This window comes from Scomber japonicus, chromosome 22 (assembly GCF_027409825.1).
Source record: "Scomber japonicus isolate fScoJap1 chromosome 22, fScoJap1.pri, whole genome shotgun sequence".
NCBI classification, from domain to species: domain Eukaryota; kingdom Metazoa; phylum Chordata; class Actinopteri; order Scombriformes; family Scombridae; genus Scomber; species Scomber japonicus.
The window spans coordinates 9,712,215-9,725,567 of NC_070599.1; the positions used below are offsets into that span (position 1 = coordinate 9,712,215).

The 13,353-nt window shown below is 38.7% G+C and overlaps 1 protein-coding gene and 2 non-coding genes across 3 annotated transcripts in view; 1 reads left to right on the forward strand and 2 right to left on the reverse strand.

Moving 5' to 3' along the window:
- Positions 1 to 13,353, forward strand: part of m1ap (meiosis 1 associated protein) — a 33,626-nt gene that overhangs the window by 5,654 nt on the left and 14,619 nt on the right. The window contains exon 6 of the mRNA XM_053343073.1: positions 2,164 to 2,329. Coding sequence (XP_053199048.1) covers positions 2,164 to 2,329 — 166 coding nt within the window. The remainder of the gene's footprint in view (positions 1 to 2,163; positions 2,330 to 13,353) is intronic.
- Positions 8,974 to 9,045, reverse strand: trnaa-cgc (transfer RNA alanine (anticodon CGC)). Its single transcript has one exon. It is a non-coding gene; the product is annotated as a tRNA-Ala (tRNA).
- Positions 10,606 to 10,677, reverse strand: trnaa-cgc (transfer RNA alanine (anticodon CGC)). The gene has a single exon. It is a non-coding gene; the product is annotated as a tRNA-Ala (tRNA).

The window sequence follows — 13,353 nt, forward strand, 5'->3', positions numbered from 1 at the left end:
GCCTTACCACATTATGGTCACACAGTAGTGGGTGGAATTGTTGACATCAATAAAAGATCATAGCTATCACTCAGTTGCAGCATATTTAATCAAATGATTAATTCCTACTTATGTAATGTAATTTAAAGCCAGCTTTAGGCTAATATTCTGTTTGTGACACTGTATTTTAGATGTCAGCAAATGGCAGTTGGAATGGCAGGGGAATGGGTATATTAAGCATGTCATTTGTTACATTTAAACGTTTGACAGATGGGGAGCCAACTGAGAAGTGAGCCAGTCACTGTCCTTCTTGTTAAATTTGAACAACATGTCCTCTGGATACAAGGCTGTGGGTTGTTGATGTAGATTTCTCAAATCCAGCCTGCTTTATTAGGAAGCTCTGGACAGATGATTACACTAAGACCCACTGTTTCCGACAGCAGCAGATATGAATAGCACTATTAGAAGACAGAGAGACACTAAGCAGAGACATGACCCTTGTAATGTGTGTGTGTGTGCGCGTGTGTGTGTGTGTGTGTGTGTGTGTGTGTGTGTGTGTGTGTAGCTTCACATTTTCATCCCATGTATGCCGCAAACATTCATGTGTGTGTGTGTGTGTGTGTGTGTGTGTGTGTGTGCCATGATTCAGCAGCAGATTCTACTTATAGTCCAATAGCAGGAAACAGAGAGCACTGATAATCCCATCATAATCATCATTTACTGCTCCTGTTAATATCATTCAGTAGAGTGCTCAACATCAGCCTAACATTACTTTATCTGTTTTCGTCACAGTATGCATGTAAATGCCACAGAAAACTAATTTTGCTTCTTTCCATTATCAGAAGCACTATTTTGTTAAGTTGTTGTCTTTTGCAGCACACAACTGCACACATTTTCATTATCATAAATTTAATGGATTAGAAAAAAACATTTTGCAGCACATTACCAGCAGTTGTGTCTATTCCTGATCCTGAAATCATGACATGAGATAATAAAAAGCTTTATGAGTTACAGAAAACATTAAAATACAGATTATATAGCACACGGTCTCCTAAAGTTGTGGTTTTCCCATCAAATCACAATTTCACAGTAGAGTTTTGTGAGTATAACATATGCTATGACATTTTGCTCTCAGGGTGGTTGTTTGCTTTACTGGAACTAGGACAATCTGACATCATCCATTTAATTTAGTAACTGTAATTTACCGCATGTCATGTCCCTAAAGTAGAAGATAAACATGAGAGTAAGGCCCAAAGAATGCATTGTTGTTCTTGTGTTTGTGTGACCTGTTTTTTTTTCTGAAGATGTGACAACTTAAAACAAAAACCTTATCTTTCAAAACTCCAGCTGGAGCGATTCAACAGTGAGCTTTTGGGAATAAGTTATGGGGAGGAATAAATCTGTGGCTTAATAACATTAAATTAAAACTGATCAAGGCTGTCAGTGTGGTGGAGGATAAACAGCAATGTTGATTGAATTCAACAGAAGACTTTTAGGATGGGAAACATGTCAGCTAGTGTGGTGGACTGATTCATGAAACACTAAGCTGTGTTATAAAGGATGCTGTTTTGGCCTTGTATTGATTGTACCCATCAATAAAAAAAAATATAATATATCAGTCTGTCCAGCTTGAAATGAAATGTGACTTTCAGAGGATGTTTCTTAGTAATTCTGTTGCCTTTTGTTTAGCGCCACAGTGAGGTCAAAATGTCCCTTTCACCAAGACTACTTAAATATAAAGTCATCTTAAATTCAAAACCTAATGGGTGATGAAATGTACTGTGCATGTTTGTGCTCCACAGAGGATGACTTATTCACTGCGACCTGAGTGTCAGGCCTCCAGTCATTTTCCAGCTAACTGCAAGAAATGTTACATTGCTTTAATAACCCAATTTCATCTGCTCAAAGGGTGGGAATGTTTGGGATGTTTCCTGTAGCCACAGTAATCAGACAGCGATATTTCAAATCCTCGTGGGAGCTCTAGTTTTTTTGTTTTTGTGTCTTTCCTTTACTTTGTTTTAGCTATTCGCATCTTATCCTGCACTCTTCAAACTATATGAATTAATTAAATATTGGTTTGATACAGTAACATGGTTCTAATTTAGGTTGATTTCTTTTGGGACATTTTTTGCCCCATTTTTGCAGAGGAACTTGTTTTTCCATTTCCTTTTGCTATATTCCCAGGTTACCGTGGTGACCAGCCAGCCAGGGCGGGGCATTGTGCGCCAGATGGAAGTAGGACTCAAAGATGTTGACCTGGTGTCACTGAAGCGGCTCTTGGTGGTGCAGATCCATAGTGTAGCAGACTGTAGCCAAGACGCTCCTTCACCTGAAGCTGCACACACTGAAGGTAGAAGACACACACACACACACTCAAAGATCAGACTTACACACACACTCATGTTGTTCTGGGATAGACATGTCTGCTATCTATTTCTTGAACAAACTTTACTCCTCTTCACTTTGACACATACTTTTAGCCTGGGCTTCCTTAATGATCTTCAGTGTTTGGAGTTATGTAGTGCTGACTAACAAGAGAGTGCAATGAGGAAAGAAGACACTGAGTGAAATAGAAAGTGAGTGAAAAACACACAGGGAGGAGAAAAGAAATGAGAGCAAGATTGAGAGAGAAGGGTGTGGAGAGTCTTGTAAAAATCCTCCAAAAATATTTATGCAGCGTGTGAAATATTTATTCCATGGTGATAAATATTTACCAGAATCTGACTGGAAAAGACTGAACGGAGTGCTTGAGACTTTGGAAACATGACGCAAATGATGTTGTGAGTTTTAACTCACCTGACACAATCATGTCAGTTATATAATCCCTCCTGCAGCCTCATTTGTTGTCACCATCCCCTTTCCGTTATTTTTACATCATATTTAAAGTGAATTGTCAACAATTTGTCCTAGTTCTCCTCATCAAACTTTGCCCATGTTCCCTTTGGAGTCAGTCTCCCCAAAAACAGCTAATGAGTTGTGGTAGAATAAATATGCTATAGATTAGGATGCTACTTATGAATTTCACATGAGTAGAAACTGACATCGGAGCTAATAGGGACAAAGGTCATGGACAGTGACTCAAGCTGAGATGTCAATCTTTCTTTATATTTTAAACTAACTTAATAATATGAAAGTAGAGATCATAGATAATGAATGACCACAGAGATGTTATTGTTTAAAGCAGATATAATCCAGTTTAATGTTGAATGCTGTCTTGTAGTGTCCTTTCTCTTAATCCAGTGCATCAGGAAACTGAAGGGGTTGCCAAATGAGTCAAGGGTTAAAAGAGAAAGAAAACCAAAATGCATGTTAAACTCTGTTTTTTCTGGGGGGGGGGGGGGGGGGGGCAGTTCTTGTGTAATATTGGATACTTTCACCTTATCAGGCCTCTAAAAAACCTTCAATTTAAACAACCATAAAAGTTTGGTTTAACTGCCTACAAATTCTTTGCACAGTAGGCTATAACCTGTGGCAATGCCTCCAGTAGACTTTGCTTCATTTTAAAGTGTCACAGTCCAAAAAGGTTGGGAATCACTGTCTAAAGGTGTTGACACCGTGTTATTGGTAGTCTTTGATGTGAAGTGCCACTGTGAAAAATATTCATTTGAAGAGAAAGTTGGAGGCTTAAATTCAATCACTTGAATAAAGTTATGAATTATGATAAGCAAAACAGGAAAAATAGTATGCAGCATTAGTATGCCTTCCATCTTATGTCTTGCAATTCCTCTCTGTTGGAGTCTCTGTGAACCTCTGTTGTTGTTCTGACTGTAAAAAAAAATATCTGGAAGAAATTTTTCACGAGCGACTGGAGCCTTTCTGTAGCAGCATTACCAGTACAAATTCTTCTGCATTTATCATACTCATCGAGCAATGCGTGTGATGCTCGTTCAAGTCTCTCTCCAGTGTCTAATAAAAAAGCGATGCCATGCAACAAAGAAATATTTGGAATGGAGCCTTGGAGACATAGTTTAGTAGTAACCACAGTTGGATGGTGGTGAGGTCTACACCCTTTCAGTTGCTGCCATGCCAGTGGGACTAAATCACTGCTTTCCTCTGCAGCATTGTTTTCTCAGAAGTGTTTATCACGCTGAGTGCTCGAAACACAAGAGTCACTTGAGCTCTTTGATGCTAAGGCCTACACCCTCCAATGTCAACACTGGTGGTGCTACTACCCACATAAAGTTGTTTTTTCTGATCCTTGTTTCCACGGTGAAGAAAACATGATTATTGCTACTGAACACTGTTTTTATTGAGTCTACCAGCATTTAGGTAGCTCTGGTTTCAGAGAAATTGTGTATATTTTTATATCTACTGTGTAACAACGCTGTCAGTTTGAATATGCATCTGTTTGTTTTGTCTGTCTCTTCCAGTTCTCTTATAAATCCAAAAGGTTTTAACACAGAGACTTGGTAACATGACAAATAGCATAACAGCATTATGCAGGAGAGGATTCATTTTTAGTTGTAAGGTTTGCTGTGATATGCTTGAAGATTTAGAGATCTTTATTTGGTTTGGTATTCATTTTATTCTGGTTCACCACCGGCTGTGCCATCTCAGCTGCTTGTATTTATTATTATTTTGCTTCATCATGATCTTTTTACACTTGCATTATGAAAAACAAATGTCTAAACACACTCTGTACGATATTTCACATTTGTCACATTCCTCACAGTAAAACCGCAACCATTTTGGATGAAGTACTTGTAAAAAAAAAAATTGGGCAACACAGAAAAGGGAATGGGTTATGTGACCTCTGAGGTCGTCTGGAAGAAAAGTGAAGCGGGCTTAAATCAAAGATAAGAAGTTTATCTGTTCTGCCACTATGAATTCTTCTCAGCATTAATGGATGTTCATAAAAGTCCTGAAATAGTGTGTGATAGAAGTTAAGGCACTCACTCACAAGGAGGATTTTTATTCAGAGATAGTAGCTATGTAAAGAAAAGGTATAGTGTGAAGAAACTCAAGGGGTGCTGCAAATCCTTTTAAAGCAGCTCATTAATGATGTGTAAGTGGACCGTAAAAACAAGATTAAGAAAAGATGACAGAAGTGAATAATTTAATCCTTCATTAGATACTGTAGATCAAAATGTAATAGATCTGCAAATAAATAATTTAAAATAGGTTCCTATTAAATTATACAGCATGGGTTGACAGTTTGTGTAACTAATAGACTAATCATAATAAAGTAAAATGTCGAAAGCAGACTCTTGATTCTGGGAATTCTCTGGAATCTGGGTGTGCTGTGGAATCTTAATCGTGTCCGTGTGTGTGTAAAGATGCTGGGTGGGAATGGACTGTTAGAGGGAGAGATTGTAGCAAATACATTTCCCTTACCCACACTATTTATTTTAACTGTGTGTGTGTGTGTCTGTCAGTCCGTCCTAAGAGTGCAATATATTAGGAATATAGGAAGTGGGTGGAGTATCCATTTTTTTGTTGTGTGCCAAAGTGAAACGAGAAAGAAAGAAAAATACGTTCTCTCTCTCTCTCTCTCTCTCTCTCTCTCTCTCTCTCTCTCTCTCTCTCTCTCTCTCTCTCTCTCTCTCTCTCTCTCGCTCTCTCTCTCTCTGTCTCTCTCTGTCTCTCTCTCTCTCCCTCTCTCTCTCTGTCTCTCTCTCTCTCTCTGTCTCTTTCTCTTTCTGCCTCATCATTTTTGCATCTCTCACAGTTGAAAAAGAGGTCACAATGGTTGTCTAGAGCATAGAAGGGGTAGTGTGTACAGTACAGTACAGCTGATTCCTAGAAAGCATCCATTAAGCAGCTGTTACACAAATGTCTCATTTTCCAAAAGTGTTCAAACATTGATCGAGGGCATTAGTTGAAAGTCAGGACATTTTGTCAGTTTGTCTCCATTAGACTCCAAGACTTTGTTTTAGGGTTAAGGTTAGAATCCGGTTTAGGTTGACGTAAGAAAGGTGGTTGTGAGCGTTCAGGTTGCGGTCTAGGAAGTGCCGCGTTACAATGAGAAATCTCAAAAGCATAAAAGTTCAAACAAGCATGTAAGTGTTTGAGGGACAACGCCTTGCTAAGTATCCTGTTTTTGTAGAAGTGCAACCATCCCTGAGTCCCGGGCCTATTTTGTAATTGTACATTTGAGCACCGGGGAGAAGATAGAGAAATGGGTCAGGGAGCAAGAGCAGAGGAACAGAGGCAGAGAGGGAGAGAGAGAGAGGCAGAGAGAGAGAGAGAAGGAGCAGGGTGAGACAGGAAAGGGGATTATTATGGCACCAGTGGTTTTGGTTTCCCTCCTCACAGTCAAACAATCAAGTTGTTGATTCAAACAGTCAACAAGTTCTTCTGAACAGTCAGGGACAAAAACTGTAAAGTGCATCACTCTGCTTTATAAATTAAGCTCAAGCATCAATGATATAATAATCCTTACTCTTAATCATCATATTAAATATCCACAAAATAATGAAAAGGTATTGCAGTATATTTTCAAATATGATCTATTGCTATTTCTCAAAAGTAGTATCTGTTCTTTCCCACATAGCGTATCACGAAACATAAGTGTGTTTTTTATTATTGGGCAAGAGGGATGTGACTCCTCCGCACTACTAGAGAAGGCAGAAGAGACTTTTTTTGTGTTTTTCCTCATGATGAAATTGGAGTCAAGAGTTTGACGAAAGTGGATGAAACGATGCAGTTAAACACGTTAGCGAGCCAAAAAGGGGGGATGCTCAAAACATGGCTGCTACTGGTTGTCCCAGGGGTGTGTACAGATTTTAACACGGGGTAGACATGCTGAATTTAATTTCTGTTGATATCAGTCGTGTTCTGAGTAAATTCAGTCACGTCGTAGTTGCCAGTGTGTCATTTTCAGAAACGTTCACACCTCGATGACTAGAGAGAAAGTAAGAAGAGGTAAAGGAAAACAGGTAGCACTTCTCACAAAGAGCAGCAGGAGAGAGAAATACATTGAAAAGTTTGTTAAAAGGACAATTAAAACTAGAAAGAGGTGGATCAGATAGCAACAGTGACAGACAGTGTGTTGATGGCAGTGTCAGTAGGTAGCCAGTTACCCTCTGGCTCCTCATCACTGAAGCCAAGGACATGGGGTGACATCCCAAGGCTGAGAGGTTTTCTGGCACTAATACAAGTAGCATTTTGTGTGTGAGCATGTGCCTCCCTCTCCTACCAGTCAGTGAAATATTGTCCCCACCTGCACTGTGACTTCAGCTCCAAGAGAGACGGCCTTCCTGCAGCTAGAAAGTTATCACCTACTCGGAAAGAATTGGATCCACCATCATCCCTCCAGACTAGAGAAATATAAACTTTCCACCTGTTATTTGGTGTGTATATGACAGAATCACATTTTTACAATATGTAGGCTACACATGTTCATTAAAACACATATCCAAGCACACATTCAAACAAATAGTGTGTGTATTTACTCTCCAGATTGATTCATAGCCTGTGTTGGCTCTGAGACATTTTATTTTTGCACAGTCATAGTCAGCAATAGAGGTCACCCACAGTAACACGTACACAGACACAACATCTGGAGCAGCAACAGTGATAGATAACAACCATCTGCCTGTCTCCCATAAACACCTTAATGTCTCTCACTCTCTGTCTGCTTTCTGTATCCTCTGACAATTTGATAGATTTCGACAAATTCAGTGATACTCGCATTAGAAGCTTGCAGACATGTCTGTTCAAAGGACAAGACCCCATCCTCAAATGCTGTCTTCTCTTCAGATTGGCTCACAGCTGGTCAAAAGCCCTTGTGCTCATTAGGGCACAGGGGTTTATTGATGATGCTTTAAACAAGATGGATTACAAGAAGTGGAGATACTGGGACAGACACAGTGATTCAGCCAAACCTGTTTCAGCAGTCTATCTGATAAGTCAACATGCAACAGCCTACACTCCTTTATAAACCTCTTCCTCACAAGGGTTAAATACAGGGAGAGACATGGACTATAGCCACTGTCAAAATGAAGTATAAAGGTCAGTAATAGTTATTACAACAATTGTAAAGGGAGAGAGAAGGAGTCTTATTTGAAACAGATGTTAGAAGGGGAGTTTATTTTAGATTTATTGTTTTGCAGAGGCTCGAAGCTTATGTATTCTCTCTGAAAACTCTGAACTCCTTATCATTTTGACTTACTGACTGGATGTTATCCCTCTTCCAGAAATCCTCATTTCCACTATCAAGAGATTATGAATCCATTTAAGATAAGCTTCAGTGTAAGAAGAGAGGACACATCACTGTTTCTCTCAACTTTTTGTGTTGTTGCTCTTTGCTGATAGTTTGATTTGACAAACTGTAATAGTCTAATGGGTCTGTTATGTTCTGTAGGTTTGTAATGAGACACATGATAACTCTAAGCCAACACTGAATGAAAGCAAAGCAGATATCTGAGTATAAATGGTGTTAATGTCAGTGAATCACTGTGGGAGTTTGCATATGAATTATTTCACTACACTAGGAAGTTGTTCCAGTCAGAGACATTTCTACTATCTAGTTTAGTTGGCTAGCACTTTTTTTTGATATTTGATGTGTCTTTATGTGATGTTGGGCCGCCGCGGGCTTGACAAACCACTTTTGAACAGCTTTAAAAGAATGTGACACCATTACTCCACAAAAATGTCTTAATGTGGTATTTTATTAATGATAGTGGTAACTGTCTCAGGAAATAATTCAAAAAGTGTATCTTTTGCTGATGTTAAACTCCTGTTCCTCAATGTTTTCTCAGCAGATTCTGTAAATGAACTTTAAAAGCTTGATAAGAAGTTTCTGTTGAAGGCTAAATTAAAATTGCATCAACACATAACTGAGTGGAGAAAACATGTGCTCTGCTAGGCTTAATCTTCTGAACATATGTTTGCTGATTCTGAAGTAGATAAGGAGTTAGTTTGAAATGCAATTAGTCCGTGCATGGCTGCTATTTTCATGTTTCCCTGCAGTGATGAAATTTGCTCCAAGTTCAGTTCAAATACACTACATCCTTAAACCACTGTATGTTTTCAGCTAACAATAAGTGCAGTTGGAGATGCTGGGGATTGAACCCAGGACCTTATACATGCGAAGCATACGCTCTACCACTGAGCTACATCCCCCCTTATTCTCATTAAATGTGTTACAGGTACATGACACCCTCGACATCACCCTCACCCCGCCTCACACCAGCTTATTTGAAAGCAACTGAATCATTTACTTCAAATTGATAAAATGACCCTCTCATCTCATCCTCTTGAACCCTTTAAATACATAAATATTTAAATGAGCTGAGAGGAGCGTCCAAGCTAGAGGAGACCGTGCCCCAAATATTAACATGTCTCAAATGTTAGTACACTGAAATTCAAGTATTTGTATACAGCATCCCACATGTATTGGTACAAAATCCCAAATATGTTTTCGAGCAGTTGACGTTGAATTTACATTTCTGGAGAGACTGAAACTCTCCGTGTCAGTGGGTTGAATACACACTTGATTAATTTTGCATTCATTTAGGGTACATTTACAAGTTCACAGTGAGTGCCTCTTCTGAAAATACCATGAGAAACACAAGTAGAACTAATCATCTGACAACACAGAGCATGTTTTGCAGCTACAATTTGCATGTATTATTTACTTTTTTTTCTCTTTCATTTATCAGCCAACCTAAATTTCTTCTGCACCCCAACACCTTTAGCATTTACCTCTACTGTACTACAACAACATTAGAGCAACATTTTTTCCAACACCTTTAATAATTCATCCTAAATCCAATAACTGAGCGAGTGGCACTTCATCCCTTAACCCTGAGAACATTAGCAGGTAGATGTTGAAAAGAATTACCGGTACTCTTAAGTATCTGCAGCTTAACATTGTCATCATTGTGGTGGATGATGCATCATCTGACCAATGTTTTCACCTTTTCCACAAACCCTACAAAAACAACTGGAGTAATGTGTATTTGTTCAGTGTATGTGACAGTTGATGCTTTTTGTTTGCCACTGTGAGTATTTGTTATTTTTAATTGGTTTGCTACATATTATTTAAATCTATGCAAATGAGTGTCTTTGTGTGTTCTTAACTCTTTCCTCTCTGTCAGAATTGTCCTAATAATAAGGCTCAGTATAATGAAAATCCATGTGATGCATACTTCTCAAATCTCCCTGTTGTAAATCCCCCTCAAATGGCTCCCAGAATCTGTTTCCTCATCATATTTTGACATATATTAATTCAAACAGGCATTTATTTCATTCAAATACTGTATGTGGTTTGCAAAAAGCTTCTCCAGTTGTCAACATAGTGGTTCCATCCATATATATATATTAAGTCTGGAATCCAGGTTTTGAGTGACAGTCTTTATCCTGTTCAAATACCATCCACAAAACCATTTTGTGATTGCCAGTGGAGGCTGTTATTACCCAGTCATTGATCTATCCTCCAATCATCCTCTTACCTCACATCAATAACTTCCTTTATTGCTTTTTCTAGTTTAGCTCTGAGGTAAACATTATTCCACTCTCTCACACACACACACATACACACAATTATACCAACACAAACTTGTTTACCCTCGTTTTGAATGAAGGAAATAATACATGCCGCAACTCTAACTCCATCCCTCTAATGTAAGGTGTATCTTTAACATAAACTATGATAAGGAGAGAAGCATGAGATAATAGAGTTGGAGATGCTGGGGATTGATCCCAGGACCTCATACATGCGAAGCAAGCGCTCTACCACTGAGCTACATCCCCACCAAAGATGATTGTGTATCTTTAACACAAACCATTCATTCCATAGACCATTCATTGTAAGAAAGCTCTAAAGGACAGTTACAGTTTTTGGTGATAAATGAGCTGAAGAGGGTGATATACTGTTTCTTTTACTATCTGCAGACTACAACAACACTAAGAAGCATTCCTTCCAAAGTGTCATCCTGATCTAATAATCTGATCTAATTGAGAGAAAAAGTGGTAGTTAAATTCAGCACAGGCACAGTTATATTTTGAAAAGAGCCTGATGCAACTTTTACGCTGGCATCCAACTATTATTATTTGGGCTGTGTGCTTCCTGACCTCTGTGTAACTGTAACAGGCTCACATTTGCTTATACTTTACTTCCGAAAACATTATTCAGGTTCACATTTTTCATTTTTACATTGACATGGTATTCACTTGCTCCTCCCAATCTCTTTCTTACACACCACCAATATAAGAGGTGAGGGACAACATCCTCAGCTCTCATTCTGTGCAGAAGTATATTTCATAGTTTATTTGAAGCTAATATGAAGTGTCAGGATTCTTAGTTAGTCAAATCAAGTGGGTATCATTCACAGTTACAACCTTTTTAGTACAAAAATGACTCTCTTTCTGTGCTGAGCAATAACACAAAAAGGGGATTTAGTACTAAAAAAAAGGCACTTTGGAAGGCACCCACTTTATCTATCTACCTCAGACTGCTGAAGCTGGATTTTAGCTTTAGACTTTGCAATGTATTTTTGCACAGATCAAGTATTGTGGATCCTCACATCTGTTACATTGGAAAGCCATTTGGATGGGATAAGCAATAAGAACATTAGGAATCATTACAGCATCGAACTATCAATACATTCATCTGGGCATCTGACTTTCATTGTAGGAACCTGTCCTTTAGGTTCATACTTTAAAGTTCAAAAGTAATAGTAGTAGTAGTGTGGCCATAACATTAGCATAGACGGTTGCTATTGTAATTTCATCTCAAAAGCAGAACTAGCACATTTCTCCTGCACTGTCCTTGGAACAATAATTGAAGAAACGATTCCTCTTTACTTTTCTATAATAATAAAAAAAGTTCAGTCCTGTATTGCAGCAGCATTTACTTGAATCATGCTGATGAATAAAGACTACAATGTTATGGCAATGCAGCATTACATAGTAGAAGTACTACAATGCAGCACTACATCGTCTCACAATTTTACAAAATCCTAGTAGTGGGAATCATCTCAAGACTTAATACTGCTGCTGGTTTTACACTCATTTTACATGTTGTCTGTGTGGGAAGTGTGGGATGATAGCTGATAACAGGGAAAACAAATGAGGGGATGTCACAGTAACACAAAAATGAATTCTGTATTCAATAGCGACAGTTAGATAAAGTAAGAATTACTGTGTTTAATTGGTAATGAAACATCATTACTAAGATTAAAAAATTAGCTCATAAAACCAGACAGCTGGTAGAACGGGCTAATCTTACTGCACGTACTATTTCTGTACTCTTTTTATCCAAGACCTTTTGAGCTGAAGGTAGAAGCAGTCTAAAAACAGATTCATATATCGGACAAATAGCTCATACAAACTGACACTCCATCAGCAATTTCTGGATCCTTCTTTCAATAGAAAAGGATTATGGCCCATTATATCTCCCCTAATCCTCTCTCTCTCTCTCTCTCTCTCTCTCTCTCTCTCTCTCTCTCTCTCTCTCTCTCTCTCTCTCTCTCCCCCTCTCTCTCTCTCCTCTATCTCTCTTGCTCTCCCTTCTTTTCTTTCGACTCTCTTCTCAAACTGTCCATATTGCAAGCTCAGTGTTTTCCCCTCCGGATTGTTCTTTTCTTCTCTTGTCTGCCTGTCTGTCCAGTTTGTACGAGAGATAAGTAGCTTTTAAAAGGGACAGATGACAGTTGTTGTAGTTAAGTCTGAACGAATAGAGAATAGCGTGCGTGTGTGTGTATGTATGTGTGTGTGTGTGTGTGTGTGTGTGTGTGTGTGTGTGTGTGTGTACCAGGTATTCCTCATGTTGTGGGGACTTGCCTCCCTTATGAGGACAAAAAACCAAGTCCCCTTAATGTAAATCATTAACTTTGGTGGGGGTAAAAACTTGGTATAAAGTTAAGGTAAGTTTAGGGTTATATAAAGGCTAGTTTAAGGTTACATGAAGGTTAGGATAAAAGTTAGGCGTGTGATGGTTATGGTTAAAGTTAGGATAAGTCTCCAGCAAATGTATTTAAGTCCATGTAAAGTCGTCAATGTAATGATGCTTGTAATAAAGCAATGAAGCCTGTGTGTGTGTGTGTGTGTGTGTGTGTGTGTGTGTGTGTGTGTGTGTGTGTGTGTGTGGTCCCTACAGAAGTAATTTTACCATATAATTGAAACTTTTCTTTTAATCATACTCTGCTTCACAGGATCTGCCTTGCTCCATCAAAATGTAACAGCGAGATGAGAGAACTTTTTCCTCTTTCCCTTTCTTCTCTCTCCGGCTAATTAATTTCTTTCTCCACCTCCTTCTCATTCCTGTCTTCCTATATGTCTCTCACTGGGAGGAGGAGAACGAGAAATGATCTGCTAAGTTTTTGTCTCCCACTTTTCTCTCCTCCCTCTGACTTATCAGACTTTCTGTGAACTATCCCATTTCCTCTCTTCTTTTATCTTGTTCCTGCTTTATCTCTCTTGTATTAC